Below are 24092 nucleotides of genomic sequence, written 5' to 3' on the forward strand. Positions count from 1 at the left end.
AATGTTTTGGAACTATGCAGGAACATTTGATAGAGTGCTATATGAAAGCTCATATTGAAGTTGCAACATATGGATTTAGACATAAGGTTAGCAGACTAAATTGGCTGTTCGATAAAGAACTGCATTTGGGGGAGAAAAGGTGATTTGGGAAAAGGAAGATTACAAATGGAGTTCGGAGAACCAGTAATGGGACCCTTACAGTCCCATTTGTGTCAGATTGTAAAGAGATAGTCAATTGTCTGATGTAAGACTGGGAAGGATTTAGTAACAGTGCCAATGTTGCAACTCTTTGGTATTATTATTTTGGGCGACTCCAGGAGTCCTTAGACTCATCGAGGGAGGCCCTAAACATGTCCACACAACTATGCAATTACATTCTCACAGTATCTATCATACCTTGCCTTGAACTCTTCACTGTCATAGCACCCACAACAGACTCTGGCAGCTAATTCCACTCATTTACCACTCTAAAAGTAAAGAACCAAGCTCTAACACCCCTACTAACCACACTCTTGCCCAGCTTCCATAGGTGTCCCCTAGTTCTCTCACCACCAGTCCTGATCTCAAAAATATCCTCTGAATTAATCCTATAGAATCCCTTTAGCAATTTGAATGTCTCAATCATATCTCCCCTCCTCCACCTATCAACTAGTTTCTGCAACCTACAAATCTTCAACATGTTCTCATATGGTTCATTCCATAGACCTGTTATCATCTTAGTCACTCTCCTCTGGATCCTCTCCACCTCCTCCCCATCAAGAAGGAACTGAGGTGACCAAATCTGGGCACAGTAGTCGAGATGAGGTCTTATCAAGGCTCGGTACAGAGGTACAATAACTTGCTTGTCAAGGTATTTTTCAACAACCAAGTAAGTTGATGAGCTGATTTAGCTACTTTTGCTATGTGCCCCCTAAACTTCATCTCCCTACCCACCAACACTCCCAAGTCCCTGGCCTCAATCTCTTGGAGTACAGTTCCACCGATGTGGTATACTGCTGCTAATCTTTTCACCCCAAAATGCATAACCTTACATTTTGTCACATTAAATTTACATCCATTCTCCTTAGCCCAGAACTCCAATCTGTCTAAGTCATCCTACAAGACTTAGACATCTTCTGCATTCACTATTGCCCTACCCAACTTTGCATCATCAGCAAACAAATGAATTGTTCCATTTAGATCCTTCCCTATATCGTTAATGAACAGATTAAACAGCAGTGGTCCAAGAACAGAACCCTGCAACACACCACTAGTCACAGGCCATCTTTTGGACTCTACTCCTGAATAAACTACTCTTTGATATCTCTCCATCAACCAACCACCTACCCATCTCACCAACCCTATATCCATTCCCATATGTTGTAGTTTACGGATTAGTATTCTATGTGGTATCCTGTCAAACGCCTTTGCCAGGTCCAGCAGTATCACTGTAAACCCATTTCCCTTATCCAGTTCAGCCGTCACCTTGTTATAAAACTTGAGCAAGTTACTGAAACGATCTACCCTTCACAAAGCCATGCTGTCCCCTGTACAGTATCTCATTTTGATCAATCCATTCCTGTATTTTTCACTTGACTACTTTCTCCAAGACCTTCACAACGACTCCTGATATGCTGATCGGCCGGTAATTTGCAACCGTAGTCTTGGATCCTCCTTTATGCAGTGAAACTATTTTCCCCTCTTTCCACACCTTTGGGACTAAGCCAGATCTAAGACTCAGATTAAACAACACGGTCAAGGGCACTGATAATTCTTTAGCCACTTCACGCAAGACCCGTGCCTGTATACCATCCAATCCCACAGATGTGTTCACATTAAGGTTCTGTAATAGACTAGTCACCTCCACTTCATTCATCACTATTCCCGTATAAACTAATGGTTCCTTCATTTTTTCAATGTCACCACCTGGATGATATGCTTTTGCAAAGTGCGCGCTCAGTAACTCCACTATATCGACTGATTCAGTGACCTCCTTACCATCGTCATTCCTTAAAATCATTTTGCCGTGTACAGTTTTTTTCTTGCTTGCAGCATATTGAAAGAACTGTTTGGGATTCTCTTTTGCTTGCAAAACTAGTTTCCTTTCATAATCTGCTTTTGCTTTTTTTTTTTTTTTTTTTTTTACCACACTTGTTACCTTTCTGGCCTGCACTTTATACTGTTCGTGTGCCTGAAGGTCTTTAAATTCCCTCCACAGTTGTTTCTTTTTTTTGCAGCTCAAGCTTAATGGCGTTATTCATCCATTTAACCTCTACTTGTTTTACTATTCGGACCCTAGGTATGCAATCAGCCATAACCTCCTGTAAATGCTCCTTGACCACTTCCCATGCTCTATCGACGTCCAGCCCTTGCAGTTGTACATGCCATGGCACTGATCCAAGTAATCTCCCAAGCTTGTCATACTTGCCAGCATGGTAATTCCACATATACCGTCTTAATCTAAAATTCCACACCTTTTGCCACCTCCTAGGTCAAGACCTTATGATCACTCTCACCAATAGGTATTTACCTGGAAGGTGGGTAGTTGAATGGGGATAAAATTTAATATTAAGTATAAGGTTTCAAATTTGAAATTACAGGTGGAAAGTTACATATACTATTGAAGGAAGCAGCAGAGTAAATGGATGTTTAAGATTGGTGGATACATACCAATGCTTAGGGTGCATACTATAAAGATTAAAAATCCAAAACATTGTTGCTAGCAGAGATAGAAGGGTATTGGGTCCATTGTATAAATCACTGTAATTAGACGTGGCCTAATCAGTGATTAGATCTGGTCACCAAAAAAGATAATCAGGACTGAACTGTTGGTTATATAAATAGACCAAGAGCATGTAATCCAGTTTTGCAAGCAGAAGTGGTAAGACATTTAAGTTGTTTGAGAGCCATTTAACAAGTAGACAATGGAGACAGTTCCTATAGAAGAATAGAAGTCAAGCATAGTCTAAGACACTGCAAGAAGAGTTGATAGTAAGGCATGGTATGATAAACTTGTCAAATGCAGACCTCTCACAATGAGAGAATGAATAACAAAATACAGTACATGGAATTATGTGAAATTAAATATATGTTAGAGTTTATTACAAACAGTGTAGATTGGTGTTTAATCATTCAATATCAACCTTGGTGGCTAAACAGAATTTAGATTATCTAAATAAATACTTATCCTACTTATGATGCTAATGGACAGCAGGTTTACAGTGAGTGGGATTCATGTTTTTTATACCATTCCCATCCACAAAAGACTAAACCTATAGTACATACTAAGGTTTTTTTTTTTTTTTTTTTTTAACATAGTCCAGAAACCCTGCTGTATAGGCCAAAATATGGAACTGTTTCAAGCCACTTCAGGCCTCCAATAAGAAGGGAAATAGTTTAACACAAGGTGATATTCATCTCTATCTCTCACCTAAAGAGAAACATCCATACCAACAGCAGGATTCATACCTGCAGCTTGGAGATCAGATATGCTAACCACTTGGCTAACATGCTGACAGAGTGAACTAAATCTTTTGCATGTGGAAGGCTTTTGGTTTGAATATGTGGTATGGATATATCACACAATGGAATATACTGGGATGGTTTAACTGGTGGTTCACCATTATAAAAAAAAAAAATCTTGATCAACTCCAAATGCTTTCTTTCAGATTGTAGACAGGATTACTATCATCCCATACTTATTTTCAAATGTAAACAAAGATGACTTACATAAAAAACACAATTTTTAGAATGAAAATCAAATGCAGATTTTCCCAACTGCAGGGTGCATATGTTCTGTCATTTTTTTTTTTTTTTAACTGCTATATGTAGATGCAATGTCTTAATCATTGCAAATGTTTTATCACTGCTTTTAAAGCTAATGCTATTGAGTCAAACTGATATTCGTGAGGATTACCAAGAGGATTCCTAAGTTTAATATTCAATCCAGCGTTGTTAGAATCATTTTGTTCAAAAATATGATTAATATACCCAAATTCTTAAGTGGGAAGCAATTTCTTTGGGTCCTACTGCAATCTTAATACTGCCTTTGGGAAGCAGTAGACATGAAAATATATGCTTTGCAAATGTTGCTCAAATATTTATTCAGCAAAATGAAAAAGATTAAATTAATGCTTTTCCTCTTTTTTGGGGTGGTCTATAAGTCACAAGGGGTTTAAACTTTTTTTTTATTAGTTATGAAATACTATTTATTTTATACCCCCTTCATGACTTATAGGTCACCCTATATAATTAGTTACCTGATTTTGTCAGATGGTGCCCCATGATCTACTCCTGATGGATTGTAGTGACCTCCCATACTAGTGCAACCTATAAGGCAAAAAGAATTGAAAAGGATATTAATAAAAAAAACTTGTTCATGTCATGAATTTAGTTATGCACTGACAAAAAACCTTTCAACTAAGAATGAAACTAGCTAATAGAATTTAATACTCTATCCAGAACATGACTGGGCTACTTGTATATATAAACTGTTGACTTTGCATCAATTGCCTTAGTATCCCATGATACACAACACTTCAAATGTATATTGCTATGAATTATGGAAAGGATCACTACCTAGACCAGTAGACTTTCGAGTCTGTCTGCTCAATATCCTCAGCAGGGCTGTTGCCAGATTAGATTATGCCCCGGGGCAAACAATTAAATATCACCCCTGATGGATTAAGACAAAATAAGAAAATATCCAATTGCCATTTTGTTTTTATTATTATAAGAGAAACATTAATGCAAAACGATTACATAATATTAATTAAATGCTTGCTCTATGGGGATAATTTAAATTTAGAAGAGCATTTATAAACTCTTCTAAATTTAAATTATAAGCTATGTCTGCCTCTATCGATATAGTTGCTAGACCAACCAATCTTTCTTGAGTCATTGCTGTTGGCAAATGATTTTTAATCCGTTTGAGCTTGTAAAAACTTCTTTCCGCACTTGCTATGCTAACAGCAATTGTTAGCATGGTGCCGGCACCTACCGCAATATGGCTGAACGAGCACCCTTAAGCTGCACCGTAAGGTAGGCTGCCTCGATGCTACACCTTCTCGACAGTATTGATCCTCCAAAAACTCGTAAGTGACCCAAACTGGTCATTCATAGCTCAGTAACTCTTAAGACTTCTCTACCTAAAATACTGCCGATCCTCATCCCTGCAATGTCTGCTGTCAGGCCAGGCCTCAACTCAGCTTAGCAGCAGACAAAGCCTGCCAGTGAACAAAGGCCTACAGCTTGTCTAATTTAATTTAATCTACAGATCTGTTTACTTCCTGTGAATTAGCTCCCATAATGCAAAGCACATTTGCTTTTGGATGTGTATGTTATGCACCAAATTATCTTTCTGGGTCTGGCTTCCACTGATGAGACCTCAAAGATTGAAACCAGTCTGGCTAGTGACCTTTGCAATAATGCATAATATCCAAAAGGATATGTGTATTTCGCATTATGGGATACTGAGGCAATCAATGTGAAGTCAACAACTTCTATGCACAACTAGCCTAGTTATGAATATACTTCATTTTCACTATGAAGTATATTCACGAAGCTTTGCTTAAACTTAGGTAAATCATTAAACAAGAATTTTGACAAGTATAATTTACTTTGGCACTAAGTGAAAAAGAATAAAAAATTCTATAAATTTTAAAAATTTATATAAACTTTACAAATTCTAAAAACATTTGTAAAGTCCAGTGTTTTAGTTTCAAATCTCATATGCAAGGGTAATTGGTAATACTCCAGAATAAGTACTTCAAAGCTGGGTTTGGTTTAGTATTTATACAATTTCACAAAACTGCCACCTTTTCATTATGCAGTAATACAAAGGGAACAAGGAGTGTACAAGGGTATGCTGAAAGTTGTAATAATCACCATGAAGGAATTAAGGTAGAACAAAGTCCTAGATGTTTAATCAGAACAACAAAGTCCTAGATGTTTAATCAGAACAACAAAGTCCTAGATGTTTAATCAGAACAACAAAGTCCTAGATGTTTAATCAGAACAACAAAGTCCTAGATGTTTAATCAGAACAACAAAGTCCTAGATGTTTAATCAGAACAACAAAGTCCTAGATGTTTAATCAGAACAACAAAGTCCTAGATGTTTAATCAGAACAACAAAGTCCTAGATGTTTAATCAGAACAACAAAGTCCTAGATGTTTAATCAGAACAACAAAGTCCTAGATGTTTAATCAGAACAACAAAGTCCTAGATGTTTAATCAGAACAACAAAGTCCTAGATGTTTAATCAGAACAACAAAGTCCTAGATGTTTAATCAGAACAACAAAGTCCTAGATGTTTAATCAGAACAACAAAGTCCTAGATGTTTAATCAGAACAACAAAGTCCTAGATGTTTAATCAGAACAACAAAGTCCTAGATGTTTAATCAGAACAACAAAGTCCTAGATGTTTAATCAGAACAACAAAGTCCTAGATGTTTAATCAGAACAACAAAGTCCTAGATGTTTAATCAGAACAACAAAGTCCTAGATGTTTAATCAGAACAACAAAGTCCTAGATGTTTAATCAGAACAACAAAGTCCTAGATGTTTAATCAGAACAACAAAGTCCTAGATGTTTAATCAGAACAACAAAGTCCTAGATGTTTAATCAGAACAACAAAGTCCTAGATGTTTAATCAGAACAACAAAGTCCTAGATGTTTAATCAGAACATCTGTCCCCCCCACCTGGTTGCAAAGGACAAAGGAAAAAAAAATGAAGTTACTTGTTTCAGAGGGTTTCTCAATGTTATAACATTGAGAAATTTAAAATACAGTCAGTTTAAACATTAAATTTTACCCATTAACAATGAATGCTACAGCATAACCTAATAAGATAATCTAAAACATAACCATTAAGTAATTACTACAATCAACTAAGCAAAGTTTATTCTTTACATTTTTAAGTGGCTTTTGTGAATGCTGGTGTGATAGTGACATCAAGCAACAATGTCTAGATTCCATGGAGGTCAGGTGTTAATAAACTTAAATCTGACAGCACTAGTTCTGAATGAATGCCGCTTTATTTTGTCTACCATCTGCTGCATTGCAAGTTTTTCTACAGTTATTCATTTTAGCTAATTAGCATTTCTGTGTGATTAAAAATTCTCATTTAGTGATAATGTAAATTAATTGTGAATATTCAATTAATGAAGGAAAGGAATTTATCAATAAGCACAGTTGCTTTGGGTAGCAGATCTTCCTTAAAATTTCATAAGAACCAAGTTCTGTTGATAGACTGAACCAACCTTCAGGATTTATGAAAACCATAGAAGTGAAATTGAAAAAAGTGAGCACTGCCACATTGAAGATCAAGTAACCTGCAACATACTGAAATCCTCATGCACATTTAACAGTTATGGATGAGTGCAAAAAGTTAATCCTCATTCCTTGATCTTCTAGGCATTTATTCTTGGTCTTCTCACTGCATTATGTATGATCTTCAATATTGATCCTGTAATAATCACTTCAACTTTAAAAATACATATTTTTTCTGCTCTCTGCTAAGTGCTGCAGTTTATAAGATGCTAAGGAAATAAACAGGGGTCCTGATATTTCCTTAGTCACGTCTCTGGGTTCTTTAGAGTTCATACTTGGCAACAAATTTTCATAATAGTTTATGTGTGGTCTGATCAAGGACTTATCAGTGGTGCAAGTGCCACCTTATCAGAAACCAGTGTTCCTATGTAGTGATCTTTCACTATTTGCATTGTGCCTCTGAACTTCAAATGATCAATCACACTCCATCTCAAAATTTGGATTTCCTGGAGCATAGATCAATGAGGTTGGAGGAATGTGGATTGCAGAGTTTGGGTGGATAGAAGGAACACAGGTGGTATGATAGATATTTAAGTGAGCGAGGGGTTTTATCCCATTAATCAGAGGATTATAAAAATAAGGAAGAGGGAAAGAACCAGATGTCATCTCTGGAAGTTATAAGAGTGGCAAAGAGATGCAAGGAGTACATTTTTTACATGGAAAACTGAGTGAATGGAGCACATTACTAGAATGTGTTCCATTCATTTAACGCAGGGAGTGTTAAGGATTTTAAAGATTCAGTATGATAAATATGTTGTCAGTTGAATGAACCTCCATAATGAGTCTGCCAATGCCATGAAGGGTGTAATAGTAATAATATACAGTGGCACAGCATCACACATCCAAGGGTATAAACTAATATTAAAACAATTTCTATTCAAGCTAGAGAAGCTTATTTAAAAGCTCGTGAGAACTGTAACAAAAATCTGGCAAAGTAAAACAGATTAAAGAATGAAATTGGGTAAGCAGTATCCAATGACCAAGATGCAAACTGGAGTAAAAACTACTTTCCTAGCCTGCATTTTATACTCTTTGCACTGTGGTCATGACAGCAATGCTGAAAAGGACAAAGAATAAAGTTTATTACACAACACCTTCAAGGAGTCCAAAGACTCAGGAGGGTTGTAGAGGGCACCCACTCTACAACTCTGCCTCCAATAATCAGTCCACCAACCACAGCAAACTGCATCATCTACACCAATGCCATTTACTGCCCATCACTAGTATTTTCACAGAATCACAAACATCTATGCCATGGTGCAATTCAAACCTTCAGCCTTTTTACTGGAGAGCAGATATGCTAACCACATGGCCAACCAGGCTGGCAATAAAGAAGAGCAAGAACTACGTTAACATAGCATAAGAGTATAAATTGTACCATAATATGGTACACTGCGCCCTTCGATTGGAATAGGCCTAAGTTCGCTTCTCGTCGCGACAGGAGGAATCTTTATCTGGACGATTTTCAATCTAAGGTGAGTTAGCCGATCTCATACGGAGGTAGCAGGGTTTTTCTCCCAGAAAAACCTGGTTTTTCATCCCACATACAGAAAAATTGGCCCTTCAGAACACATGCAATTTACAGACATAACATACTAGTTGTGGTGGTGATGGGCAGTAGATGATGTTGATTCGTAGTAGAGGTTCGGTGTAGTGGTTGAGACAGTTGTAGGTGTCCTGAATAATAATGATTGCAATTAGGAGATAATATACCCTATCCCTGGAAAAATGGAATGTAGATTATCCATCAAATGCACTGCAACTGGATTGGTCTCTCATATTGCATTTTTCTAGGCTACATTTTATACTCTTTTTCATTTTGGTTATTGCCCACTTAAATTTTCCCAGACCATATGGAATGAGTCTTTCATACTGTACCCATATTATCTGGTTACTTATTCATGATTCTTCTAGCATTTGTATACATCAATTCTAATGTTCCCCTTGAGTCCACAACTACCCTTTCATCTTTTGAAGACTCATTCAAAATGCAAGACAAAACTACATTTAGAATTTTATTCATTCCCATTCTCTCAAATTAAAAAAAGGTAAGCCTACACATGTGCTTTCAGCACTCGTAAAAGTCTAGGTTTCCTGATTTTGCATTTCTAATTAAACAATGCTTTCTCCAAATACATTCACAAGTGCAGTCTAGTTATATACAAGTTCATCCATCAAATGTACTATACATCTATAAAAAGTGTGTTAAATTCTTCCTGCTCAACTTATGCATTGGCTCAGTTGCAATCATGGTAGAATTCACTCACTCTGGCAACAGTGTAGTCTTACTTTTTTTTTTTTTGTTCTTTCTAGTAAACAAACCTCATTCCATACTCTTATCACATTTCAGATCACCTGTTCTTGACAAAAACTATCAAATCTCACCATCTTTACTTTTTAATTGCATCATTAACATCCTTAGTCTTCACACCAGAAGAACACTTTCATAACAGGTGTGCTTGAAAGCAGGACAAAACCTTAAAATTTCTTGGTTCCTTCATTCATATTCTCCCTTCCACTTCAGTCTAAATTATTAGAATTAGTTGCAAATTCAGTAAGTCTTCTTAAACTTATTCCCCTAATAAAGAACTGGTAAAAAGGGAAATGAGCAAGCTAAAAGATAAATGGGATACAGATTTAAGTTCAAATAGCACTTTTGAAAGTTTGAAATAAAAGAAAATTCAAAGACTAATTTTGCTTATCTATTTCTCTTAATTTACAGACCTATGAACGACAGTATGTTGCGTCTTTCGATTAGAAAAAGCGCAAGATCGATTCCCGTCGTGACAGGAAGAATCTTTATATATGGACTTTTTCAATTGAAGACTAGTTAGCCAATTTCCAGGAGGAAAAAACCATGCTACGGAGGTAGCATGGTTTTTTCCTCCTGGAAACCAATTTTTCATCCTGCATACAGACAAATCGGCCCTTCTGAACAAATGCAATTTACAGACAAAATACTAGTTGTGGTAGTGGGTGGTAGATAATTGGTAGTAGAGGTTCAGTGTAGTCAGTGGTGAAGGCAAAGATTTGTGCAGTAGGTGTCCTCCTGCAATGAGTCTGACTCCTTGGAGGGGTCATGAATAATATATATCTGTCTCCAGGAGTTATTCCTATAAAAAACAATTAATCTAATACTGGTCATTTCAAAAAAACTCTAGTAAAACAAGATAAAAAATTAAAAAGGGTAATATAAACACCAGAACTGAAGTATTTACCATCAGTGAGGTTTCCATATTGGTGAACATGGAATCCATGAAGGCCAGGAGACAACCCTGTTACTTCTCCAATTACACGAACTTGACTGGCTTCATTCTGAAAAGAATACTTTAGATTGAGCTGCTTTCTATGCAAGATCTAAAACTACTCCAAGTAGTTATTAGCTTATGTACAATTTTTTTTTTATTTTTTTTTTAAGGAGTATAAAACTTCTTTGTAAAACAGACTATATATACACTATCTCTACTATACATTTAAAAAAAAAAAAAGTATAGACAGAGGCTTACTACTAAAACAAACCTCTGGAGAGTCAACCTTCCTGAGACAAATCAAGGACCACCAGGCTCCTCTCTCTTTCCAAGGAGTCTACAGTATCCCATCACTGTGGGAATCCAATATTTTGAACAAATAGGACAGGCTACCTTTGTAAGAAGAAAATAAAGTATTTAGTATGTTCAAACTAAAAGTGAATAGCTTGGATAAAGTCCACATCAGATGGAAGCCAGGCACAGATCCCCATTTCAAATTGCATTGTTCATGGAAGTGGCTATGTTCTACAGATACCAGTGAACTGTTAAAATGGTGTAACCGTACAAAACAGACACCACCCTATCCTCCTGTTAGCAGTAATCAGAGATCACCATTGAGAGTGCAATTGCATGGCATGGTCCTTCGAGGTTATGTCAATCTTCCGAGTGCACTTTGATAATGCTAGCTTGGCTGAAGAAAACTGCCAATGTTAAAAGATGCAACTGTTCCATAAATTTTAATCAACTTCCCAATGTCACAAACAGCAGTTTACTTAAAATGTACTTAAGTAAAATGTAGCCCGGTTTAAATTCGTTATAGCAATTCAAATTTTAAATTAAAGGGTTTCACATAAGGCAAATAGATATTTTTTGAAAAATAAACGACACAAAAACACCGGCCGATCTGAATTAGATCGCCATGCGAGTTTTGTACTGGAAACATTCCAATGTGTTCATTGTCAGATTTTACCTTCTTTAAATTGAATTTCATTTTAAAGCTGTCTCGTGCATTGTGAAAATTCATAAGATTACTTTGGGTAATCTTATGAGTAAGTGAAGGTCAAGTAATTATTATGGGGAATTTTAACTTTGGGGATATAGATTGGGAGAAGGAATGGTCACAAGGAACAAAGGAAATGGAGTTTTTACAGTTCTTAAGAGATAATTACCTGAGACAGCATGTGATGGAAGGGACAAGAGATTCTAGAGTATTAGATCTGGTCATAACATCAGAGAACATATCAATAAGTAATTTAGTTACAATGTCTCTGCTTAAGGAAAGCGATCATGTGGTCTTGACCTGGGAGATTGAAAGATGTGCTGAATATTCTATTAAGAATGGGTATATTTGGAATTACAAGGCTGGTGATTATGGCAAGCTGAGAAGTCAGCTTTCAACTGTACTATGGCATGAGAAATTCAAGGGAAGAGATGTTGATGGTGCATGGGAGATTCTCTAGGAATATTTGAAGAAAGCTGTATCAGACTGTATTCCCAGAGTCAGAAAGAGAAATCAAGTAGGAGTAAAATGGATGAATAATACTATTAAACAGGAGTTGCAGATAAAGAAAAGGTTGTGGAGGACGTATAAAGAAAAAGGTGACGAGTGTTCCAATGAGCAATATAAAAAGGTACAGGCAAAGAGAGTAACCCGTATAGTAAGGAAAGCCAAAGCTAATTATGAGAGGAAGCTAGCTGATGAATCCAAAAGAAACCCTAAAGAGTTCTTTTGCTATGTAGCTAGTAAAAGGAAGAATAACCATGGAAAGATTACTTTAAAAAGTATTGATGGTAGGGAAATTACTGAAGCTAATCAAATAGTTGAGTTGCTTAGTGATCATTTTACAAAAGCATACCATCTTCGTAGTGATAGTGCAGTGTCAGATATGCCATTGACTGATGAGAGTAGAGAGATAGATGAAATTGAGGTGCTTAATATATTAAAGAACCTTAATGCTAACACTGCCATTGGGTTAAATGGCATATCTAACCATGTGTTATGAGAATGTGCAAGAGAATTAGCAACTCCCCTAACCAGAATTTAATTTAAGCCAAGGTTCTGGTAAAGTGCCAATAGAGTGGAAAGAGGGGAAAATAGTACCACTGCACAAGGGAGGCAGTAAGACTGAGGTTGCAAATTATAGACCAATCAGTATATCTGGAGTGGTGGTTAAGATTTTGGAGAAAATGGTTAAAATTAGAATTTAGGACTGGGTGAACAGCAATATGATACTTTATGAAGGGCAACATGATTTTGTGAAGGGAAGGTCTTCCCTAAGTAATTTGCTTACTTTCTATAATAAAGTAACAGTGGAGTTGGATAAAGGAAATCCTTACTCAGTGATACTGCTTGACTTTGCAAAGGCTTTTGACAGGATTCCACATGGAACTCTGTTACATAAATTAGAGCAAATGGGTATGGATCCGAAGATGGTGATTTGGATTAAAGGATGGCTGGTGGACAGATATCAAAGAGTAGTTTACGGAGGAGCTGAGTCCAGGAAAAGGCAAGTGACTAGTGGTGTACCTCAGGGCTCAGTTCTTGGTGCTCTATTGTTTAATTTGTACATCAATGATATTGGAAATACCTTGAATGGAAATATCCACTTGTTTGCTGATGATGCAAAATTGGGAAGAGCAATAATCAATTCAAATGATGTGGATATTTTACAGGATGACTTAAATAGGCTGACGGTATGGAATGAGGTAAATGGCTATCAGTTCAACGTGGCTAAGTGTAAGGTGATGCACTTCGGGAGGATGACATCGCATGCTGTTTACTATATTAACGGAACTGAACTGCAGGAAGTTGATGAGACAAGAGAGTTATTGTGGACAGAGAACTTAAGTTTAAAGGGCATATTATAAAGATTACCAAAACATCACATCAAATTACATGGTTGTTGAGGAACAACCTAACAAGCAGGGATAGGGAAGTTATCGTTCCACTCTAAGGCATTAATAAGGCTGCATTTCAACTATTGTGCACAGATCTGGTTGCCAGGATTTCTTGGTGATGTGGAAGTAGTGGAGAGGATTCAGAGGTGGGTTACAAAGATTGTTGCAGGTCTGTGGGATGTTCCCTATGAGGATAGATTGATGATCTGTGGGCTCCAAAAACTAGCTGACAGACGTAGGAGAGGAGATATGATAGAGGTATTTAAATTGTTACAGGGATTTTACAGGATTGATACTGATATTTTTAAGACCACTGCAGGATGTGAGAGAACGAGGGGCCATCCCTGGAGATGGTGTAAGAGTGTGGTTAACAAGGGTGTTTGGACTAGATTTTTTACTTGGAGGGTTGTGAATGGGTGGAATGCTTTGCCAGAGGTGGTTGTGAATACTTCAACTGTGAATGAATTTAAGGAGAGGTATGACAGGTATTGTGTAAATAATGGTTAGTGTGTCAACGTCTGGTCTACCGCGATGAGTCTTTTGACTCCATGGAGACACCGTTAAAATAATAACATTACTCCGTTTGTTTGTACATGCGTACAAGATTGAAGGAAGGGCGCCGTTTACTAGAAAGTAAATAGGCAGACGTTTGACTTGCAAAATTACTAATTTTCCAGTTTATTTCTTGTGTTTTATACAATTTCATTATTGTAAAATTCATTCGAGAAGGCCTCACTTGTTTCATTCAAAAACCGGGACAAATCTGGTACCTTTCGGGACAATTGATTCGAAACTGCTAGCGTCAAGATAAACTGGGATTCCGATCACCTCAAGGTAATTTAACCGCCGTTATAACATTGAGGAACAGTACACCACCTAACGAACGGAAATCAAGCGATCGATTTTTATTACTTGAATAATATCGTATAATTTTCGGTTAAAATAATTTTGATAACTAGGAGACTGACAGGTGAAAATTATATTCAAGCAATTAAAGACAAGATTATAGTCTGTCATGTGCTTGTACTCTAGTTTGTTTTGAGGATGCAAATATCCGAGAGTAAAATCACTAGCCGTGATTTTACTCTCGGATATTCATTAAGATGTAGGACTTCCTTTCGTTGCGATGAACGCAGCAATTCTACAGTCATACTTTCCACAAGCGTAGGCTAACGATAAAATAGGGATTTTGGAATATGCTTCTGTAGAGATGCAATGGCGTCCCTTGATCTCACCCGACACTCCACTTCATCCCATAGAGGTTCAATAGAGATCAGGACTGGAAGCCAGTCAAATGTGGTGGCGTTCATGTCTACAAACCATGCAGTTAGAGCAGCAGCCTTATGACATGGTGCATTGTGTGCATGTGCACTACAAACAGGTCCGAAGCCAAACAAATAAAACAGGACCATACATCAATGCCATAGTTGGGGTTATACACTCTGGAAAGGGATGGTCACTGGGCTCCTGTCACACCCACACCTGTCCATCTGCTCGGTAGATGGTATACAGTAATTCGTCGTTTTATCACAGCTTTCCAAGATTTCGTATTCCACTGCACATGCTCTTTTCACCACTGAAAGCGACGCTGCATGCTGGTTAAGGTAATATGGGATTTTCATATTGCAGTCCTACCATGGAAATCCAAGTGAGCCTCAGCTCTGCAGATTCATATTCCAGTCGATGAATGGAACGGGAACTCGCATTTAACGTGTTGGCCGATGAACAGCAGTTTTTACATATCCTTCGAAGTACTCTACAGGCACGTTCAAGTGAGTGTGGTGGGTCGGCCACTGTAGTTCTTTCAGTGGACTACACCTGTGCTTCCATGTCAGTATGGAAGCTCTGACTGCTTACCTGGGATGGTCCAATTTCTCAACATTTACCGAACAGTTTGGCCTGCAATATAACATCCTATCATAATGCCTCTAACTCTGTCAGTTCCATTCTCATGGCCATTTCAGTTGCACTGCCGGATTTACGTATAAGCTAAAAAAGCTAGAGCTTAAGGCCTCGCAATCTGCCAGGGCCTCAAATAAAAAAAATAATAAAAAGACCAGCTGATGTAATTTAAAATAGTAGGGGCCTCTGGGATTTGTATAGCTTAGGGTCTCAGCAAGTCTAAATCCGGCCCTGCTTGGAAGCATCATATTCCTCGAATTTATATCGGTTACAAACTATTCGTTGTGTGGCACGATGTACCTTGCCCATGGGGAGGATCCACTGACTTCTATGAAATAGCTTGTCTATTAACTGGGTGCGTTCTGTGTTATGCAAGATGATAAACTTTATTTTTCACAAAAAGTGTTTTACCTCACAACCCTAGCCTGAATCCAGGAATGCAAGGGATTAAATGCTAAGAAACTTCAGAAGTGAAAATCAATCCAATAAGAAAAATTGGACTGTACTTCGAATATTAAAGGGAGACCGAAGCAAGATCTTTCTTTTATGAAAAGACCTAAAAGGATTGAAGTTCAGATTATCTGTGGTCCCCACTGGAAAAATTAAGACTATCTGAAAGAACACAGTTTAGATAGCATGGTTTGGCGAATGAAGAAGTGTCATCAGCAAAAACTAAACAGTATTTGTGGTGAATAAGAGAAGGGTGTTAAATGGAGTTTAGCAGACATCTGTCCACTAGAATGGCATCCACATGGTGTTAAAAAAGGCAATGTGTGTTAAGGATTGAAAAAAATACAGTGTATAATTTTTGTAACATGTATTTGTGTTATTTTATTTACTTTCTATTTAAGTTTGTAACGTATGGAGCAGTTTGAAATTTGTAGCTTTGATATTATTCCTGACACCTCCAAGGAGTCCCAAGACTCATAACGGGAGGACACCTATAACTGTCTCAACCACTACACCGAACCTATATTTTTCAGAGGGTGGAAGATCCCAAAATCCCTACCCCAGGAAAAAGTATAACATCGTTTAAAGGATGACTTAAGAGGAAGCTGAACCACTCTACACCTTTTTTCATTCATGAAAAAAAAAAATTTTTTTTTTAAAGTAACTCGTATAAACAGTAGATCATATCGTTGGCGCTGGGAGAGAAGCTTCCTAGTACGTTTTAACAAACATTCCATTCGTCTGCTTAGAAGTTTATTTTAAATTATGTTTAAATGCTATCCTTTAGCAGGGAGGGGTAAGAAATGCGATATTCTAACAGAAGATGGCTTTTATCTGTAACAATGTCGCATCATAAATTCAAAGCATTTTCGTTGAAAATTTCTTTTGAATTTTTTGAAATCAAAATCGAACACCTCGACATATTTTTTAAATCATAAATTCGTACCGATTTCAAAACCTGATCGCGACGGAGGGTGAAGTAAAAAAATACCAATAGGAAATTTGGTTGTCCACTTAATCGAGAGCGGTGTCTGCGTAATCTTTAAACAATTGTAGTGTATGTTAAAGATACCACGCAATTTTACAAGCTAGGTTTTAATCCTTTTTTCCCCAAGTAAGCAAACAGACAAGTCAGTCGAGTTTGTGCCTGAACGTAGTTCAAGTCTGAGACAACTCGTGGTAAAGGTGAAGTAAGTTCCGATCACTTTGCTTAGAATTTTCCCCTAATGCAAAAAGCACATACCCTCGCGGAAATGTATGATTCTATGCATTAAAGGCAAGGGCCACTACCCAGACCGGTTTCGACCTTTGAGGTCTCGTCCTTTACAACGAGTTGCCTCAGACTTTAACTACGTTGAGGCGCAAACTTGACTTGTCGGTTTACTTGGGAAAAAGGATTAAACGATTAAAACTTAGCTTGTAAAATTGCTTAGTATCTTTAACATAGTATATACCCAAGGTAAAAAACTTTCTAAAGTCTAGTGTATATTACAAAGTTGCTTAATGATCATTGTAATCACTTCTCTACACAGATCCCTACAGAGGCTCTCATAAAAAAAAATAAAAGTAACTATTTGATTAAATCTACTTTTCTCCTCATTAGTTCTGAGGAATTAGATATGATAATCGGCCTTGATATTGTCAACTTGTTTATGAACATACCATGTAAAAGATATTTAGATTTCCCAACATGGCTGAAATTGATTCCGCCATAATTAATGCTGGCCGCTTTTCTTTTTTTAAAAGAAAGAGTCAAATGGGTTCGTCCATCTGACTTTGACCTACTTCGGTAAACTATTTTATGGAACACTTAAATGGAGGAACTGTATGCAAAAGTGTGACCTAGCACAGCGTTTCCCAAATGGTGGGTCACGAAAGCTAAATGCTGCGTCGCCTAAAAAAGAAAACCAAAGTGTTTCGTTTTTGGTTTTTTCTTTCACGAAACTCTAAAATTCAAGTAAATAGCATTTAATCGAGACTAATGAATATATAATTTAATTAATAGAGACGAAAAACGAGCTCCGTCCACGAGCGCGTTGCCATTTCACAGTCTTTGTTCACGTTAAAGCGGCTCAACTAATGGCGAGACTGCGCGGAGGCAAACGCGCCACTAGCCGAATCGTTTGGCCGTCTGGTATTTGTTTTACTTGACCGCCACGTACTCACTCTGTTCAGTTTGAGTTCAGCATCGAGAGAGAGCGTTTTTTTTATTTTTTTTATTTACTGATTACGTGTGTGATACAGCACTCAAAAGGACATCTTCAACACAATACCAGTGATGGATTTTTGGCAGTCTTTGTCTTCAGCAGTACCCAGTTTTAGCAGAAAAAGCGATAAAATTTCTAACGCCTTTTGTCATAACCTATAAGTGTAAAACAGGCTTTTCAACACTGGCTTTTTTAAAAAATAAATATAGAAACCGATTGGAAGTCGAGCCGGATTTAAGAATAAAGTTATCTTTTCCTCCAAACCCGAAATTTCTAGTTAAAACAGCATCGCATTTCTCATTAATAAATTACTTGGCTTTAATTTAATTTCTTTATATTTGTGTAAGAGTAAATGCTTCTTTATTATAATAAAGAAGAATGAAAACTGAACATTCAAATCCGTTTTATTTTACCTATGGACATAGTTTAGCGGGTCACGAAGATGAAGTATTAAAATAACTGGGCCATGGGAGAAAAAAAAAAGTTTGGGAAACCTTGACCTAGCAGATACACCAGCATCTTCAGATGCTGGTGTACCCTCGGGGTACAGACCATGGAAATAAACGAGATCACACCTGTAATAAGCAAGAAGTCAATGCTTTTAATTTGCGCATATACCAATCCAATTGGTCACTAATAACGAGAGTACTACGTGGATATTAATAAATTAAAATCAGCTAACGCCTTTATTCTCCTATAAAGAGGAGGAGAGGCCGTTTTAGCCCTATCTAACTTTCGAAGAATGAAGAGTCAGTTCAATCTCTACCGGCCACTGATCAGATAGCTATCCCCCAGATTATTACTAATTAGACTTGCCATACGGTGAGAGGCGGCACAAGTGGTACCATCTCGTGGTCCCTAATCCTGTTTTTATTATTATTATTTGAACGCTTGTAAATTTATTTGTAAGCTTCCTATAATAGTACAAAATGTTGAACAATCACATGTGTAACCTAAGAGCAGCAGCCCATCCAGGTTACGATATGAATAAAGTTACAAAAATTTATGTAATACATTTTCATTATATACATATGTACATTCATATAATATACATATTATAATATAATTACATAATAAAATCACAGGAGACATGCAATTAATATGTACAGAGAAAGTTGCGTAACAATTAGGAACAAAGCAGTTAAATAGCATTTAAAGTTTTACACACGAGACTAGATCTTTGAATACAAATATGCTAAAAACCAATCATTTATACAAATATTTTGAACAGAGCTTCATTCCTGTGGGAAAACACTCTTTGATTAGGGTTTTTTTTTATTTTTTTTAATTATTTCTTTGGGTTAGTTTCATTTCTTATTGTTAAAAAAGGTAGTGTGTTGAATACTTTTGGCGCTAAATATGTTTTTGTATTCCTAATTTATTTATTTTTGGAACTATATATTTTAGGCTCTTATGTCTACTAAGGAAATATCTCAGTTGATATTTACGTATTCGTTGTAGTTTTTTTTATGAATATTAGTACCCTATAGACGTATAAATATCTAAGGGATAGTATGCTTAGTATGGTGTATTTATTATACATTGCAGTATCCTTATATTTGTTTCTAGTTAAAATTTTAATTATTTTATTCTGAGTCGAGACTAAAAGGTCTCAGTGTAGTGCGATAGATTCCTCCCAACTTAATATACCATATTGTAGCGTGCTTTGAATCCAGGCAGAATATAATATTTTTAGCATATTTAAATTTAAGAATCTGTTTAGGTAGTAAAGTCTGTTTAATATAATTACTTTATTTACGACATCGGTAATATGCGGTTTCCAGCTTAAATTTTTTATCAATTTTTAATTCCAAGTAAGTTATTACACTGACTTTTTCTATTTTCTCTCAGTTGCAATTTGAATTTGTCCTGCAATTCCAATCATGCAAAATTAATTGTGCACTGAAGTTCATTTTGCCAGTTGTATTTCGCAAGTTAAAATTTATATATTTAATTTGAGACATCCAGACTAAGTTTGTTTGACTGGAACCAATTTGTTACTTTCAAAAGAAAAGCATTCACGATGGTTTTCATTTGTTCGGCTGTGTCCGTAGAGAAAATTAGTACTGTATCATCTGCAAAAGTATTTATTTTACTGTTTAGTTTAAGATTGCAGAAGTCATTACATCTCTACACAGGCTATTTATTGTGCAGGGATATACCGTACAAATTTTGATAGCTATGCAGACAGTTATCCGATGCAGGTGATCATAAAGGAGTAACTTAGCTTTTATGATTACCTGCATCAGATTACGAGTCCGTTTATAATCTAATCTCGTGCTTGGCGGCATCCTCTCACTACCTATCTCCAGTCCTCTCACTTTACCCAGTCATGCCAGGACTGTAAAATCAATTCAAAATAAACTTTCCAGGCACTGGAAAAGCATAACATGCAAAATTAGAAGTGCGAGCTTACAAACGCCCTTGAAGCATTGCTTCAATACAAAGACGTGCTGAATTCAATACCCGATCCGATCAAGTCTCAAGCAATAAAATTTGCTAAACAATTTACACACTATGATTTTGTCCGACATCGGCTAGCTGGATCGATTTAAAAACCGATGTCAGTTTACAATTGACGGTTTGCTTAGGAGTGTGTCTAAAATTTATTTCAAAATCTTTTCTTCTTAGACTTACAGATTCAATTCCTGTCGCCAAAGAGGAAATTTCGTTTTTTTTTTTTTTTGTTTCACCGAAATATACCTGTCAATTTTCGATGCAGGAAAGTAGATTTTCTTGCCGAAGGAAATGATTTTTAACTTAATCTCATGGATCTGAGCACGAGTGTACATGAACTAATAAATATTAGTATCGAGCATGCTCAGAAATGCAGTGATACAAATGGTGGAAATCGGCCACTAAAAATCGTTTATAGGAGAAAGATGGATCAGCGATATTTCTTGAATTGTGAAGGAGTAATATGGGACGAAAATCCTTCATCAGGTGCGAGATCAGGTAATTCCTCCAGCTGAAAGCTCTTAAACGGGCTTGGAACCTACGTTTTTTTTTTTTTCTTCTCAAAGAAAGGGAATAGTCGTTGCCGACGGACCTACGCTGGCTTACAGGCTTTCCTAGCTGAAAATATGGATGATAAACGCAAATATGCTGATACGAATCAGTTTAATGATGTGTCATTTAAAAGGACATTAAACTATTTATATAATGAATAATTATTCAAAGAGGTACGTATTTTAGGTATATGCAATTCATCTTTCAAGTTTCGAAAATCGAGGTGGTGCTATTTTTTTCAATGACGCTGCAGGAAATAACGAAAACAAAAAGGTGACCTATGATTCGATGTAACATTTGGTGACTTTGCAAGTCTAAGAGTAGTAAACAGATGAATCACTCCTGAGCAAGTACTCAACTGTGTCTCTTCCCTGTACTAGCTTTGGAGTGAAGGAGTAATATGGGGTCAACTGAAATTAGCATTTTTCAGTTGTCATCCCTCGACTCCTCTCCCACGCTATAAAAACACGAATAGAACATATTGGTACCAACAAAATTTCAAAACTATGCGATAAATAGACTTCATTCCACACTTTTTTTGGACGCGCCTCCGTTTCCCCTCAAGAAATTCAATTTATAATTAAGAAAACGTTTTTTCTGTTACATTCCTCTATGTATTACTGTGTGGGCCCAATAGTGTTAGCATGGAATAGCTGTTTATTTTACTGTTAGTGTTGTCTTAAGCTAGCAGAAGTAAGATTGAGACAGTTGAATCCCTTCAAGCCAAGAAATCTGTTAAAAATTGTTTATAGGAGAAAGATGAATGGACCAGCGATATTTCTTGAATTTCTTCCTTTGAACAGAAGAAAGAATTTTATCTAAGCCGCGATGTAATAAATGGTATTTTAAGCCGATTTGTAGAGCGTGAGTCGAATAAAATATATAGTTTAAAAAGTAACTTATCGGTGAAAGGTTGGAAATTTGGCGTATCGTTTGGAATTAATTTACAACTACGAAACAGACTATTAACTAGGCAACCAAATCTAATTCTGCATGTTTTGTCTGGTTTGTCTCGCGGGATTCTGGAAAGGAAAATCATGCATCTTCATATGAAGCAGGCTAAGTCTTCAAGTTGAGAAGGCGCTATAAAAATCTTCACGCCCTAGATGGGATTCGATTTCTCGTCTTTCTAAGCAAGGTTATCGTCGATAACGACTGAGCTACGGAGACAAATTGTCAATTAAAAAAAAAATCTTAAAATTTACTTCTAGTTATCAGTGTTACATACCACTGCTGGCAAAGTCTCTCCCAGGGAGCAAGGAATCAGAAATCGTACAGGTTCAACTGCCATAGAGAGAAAAGCAGTTGAACCTGTACGATTTCTATGATTCCTTGCTCCCTGGGAATTCAAGTTGTACTAAGGGTTGGCCACTTAGTCTTGTATCCTGGTTGCATGGCCAGTCCAATTTCAATATGCTATGGAACATGATTATCAATTAGCCAAAAATTATATGAAACTGAAGATTTGGAATATGACAAGGAGGCTATGAAAGGTTCGTGATTAATGGGAGTCTCATATGAGACTGTCATTCAAATCTGGTCGAAAGCGACTGAACGATGAGACCTGAAGGGTTGGCCACTTTCTGCAGAGAACAAGTTAGGAAATAACTTTCAGTATTGTAAACACTTCAATAATATTTAAAACGACAATTATTAACGCGCGATTGCATTCACTGGACATTATTAATATCCCAAAAAGTATCGATTAAATTACCAGCGTCCATTTTTACAATGGAGTTGCGTACTCGCACATGAAAAATGCATTTGTCTGCATATTACTACTGTCCAATTTTAACAAAAATTGGAAAGCGGATTACAATGCGTCCTGTCTTGCAATATCAAGATCTAATGACTCGTTCTCGAATCATTTGTTCAGCACGAAACGGAGTTCTGTTCACATGCGATGCTGACAATGGGGCTTTGCAGTTTATAAAATTGTAATTCTTTAATTGGATTTGATGCTTCGAATTTATATATCTTGTCGTTGAAAGAAAACTAGGACGGCCTCTTAAAAAAAAAGATTCAATGATGACTTCTAAGGCTGGAACAGACCACGCTATGCCCAAATCCTTGATACGCATGATGATCTTGTTAGCAAATCCATAATTATTTCCCAATGGAAACTGGAGTTTCAGGTAGCTAGAAATGAAACGCTACAACCAGGGATGACTAGTTTTTGGCTTAAGGATCACTCAGAACGAAGGAATTAAAAATATTTAAATTTTTTTCAATTACAAAAATTCATTATTCTCTGGTTTTCTTCATAAATCTTGTGATGTATCCTCCATCATTACTAGCGTTTCTTGCTTCCAACTGGTCAAATTTCCATACTTGACCAGCAGACTCAAGGATTTGGGTTTATCTCGGGGATTACTAAAATATCCGAACAATAACTTTTGTTGTTCAAAGTCAATGAAATGTTTCAAAGTTGTTGCCTGCGACATCTATGAATTGATTATTAATTTCTGTAACTATACATAAAGCTTCCCCAGAACGAATTCGTGGAAATTTTTGAAATGTTTTGAAATTTTGGCTTAGTATATGGTAATAAGAAAAAAACAGCAACAGGAATAAATTTAAGAGTATCAACGGGATTCATTCAAAATGTAAAGGCTTATCATTATCTAAGAGTAATGATTACATAAAATGGAACCAAGGTTATAGAAATAAAAAATCAATAATAGCTGAAGCAAAAGAAGCATTTTAAAATAAATGCTATCAATGACCGCTGGAATAAATAAAGACTAAAATCCTATGTATGGTCCACATCGAATTATGGATGCGAGATGGACATATACAAAATCCATAATCAGAAACTACAGCAGTTTGAGATGTGGTGATACAGGCGAACATTGAAGATTTCTTGGAAGGAGAGAAAAATAATAATAATAATAAAAAAAGGTATTGAAGTTAATAGCATCCAAAATAGCATTCATGCAAGACCTTATAAAGAGAAAGTGCAAGATGGCAGGACAACAAGAATTAGTAGGGAAAACTATTCTGGAATTACTGGAGGTAAGATTAAGCGGAAGATCTAGTGGACCAAGAACTTACGTTGATGTAAA

General features: G+C 36.5%; 1 protein-coding gene across 1 annotated transcript in view; it reads right to left on the reverse strand.

Moving 5' to 3' along the window:
* The window catches only part of LOC150096133 (superoxide dismutase [Cu-Zn]-like), a 53922-nt gene that overhangs the window by 18959 nt on the left and 10871 nt on the right, over positions 1-24092 (reverse strand). Inside the window, exons 2-3 of the mRNA XM_090408966.1 lie at positions 10532-10628; positions 4239-4308 (exon numbers count right to left, since the gene is read on the reverse strand). Coding sequence (XP_090265092.1) covers positions 4239-4308; positions 10532-10628 — 167 coding nt within the window. The remainder of the gene's footprint in view (positions 1-4238; positions 4309-10531; positions 10629-24092) is intronic.

Source organism: Typopeltis vanoorti, chromosome 19, assembly GCF_054136105.1.
Source record: "Typopeltis vanoorti isolate ZY-2024b chromosome 19, IOZ_Tvanoo_1.0, whole genome shotgun sequence".
NCBI classification, from domain to species: Eukaryota; Metazoa; Arthropoda; class Arachnida; order Uropygi; family Thelyphonidae; genus Typopeltis; species Typopeltis vanoorti.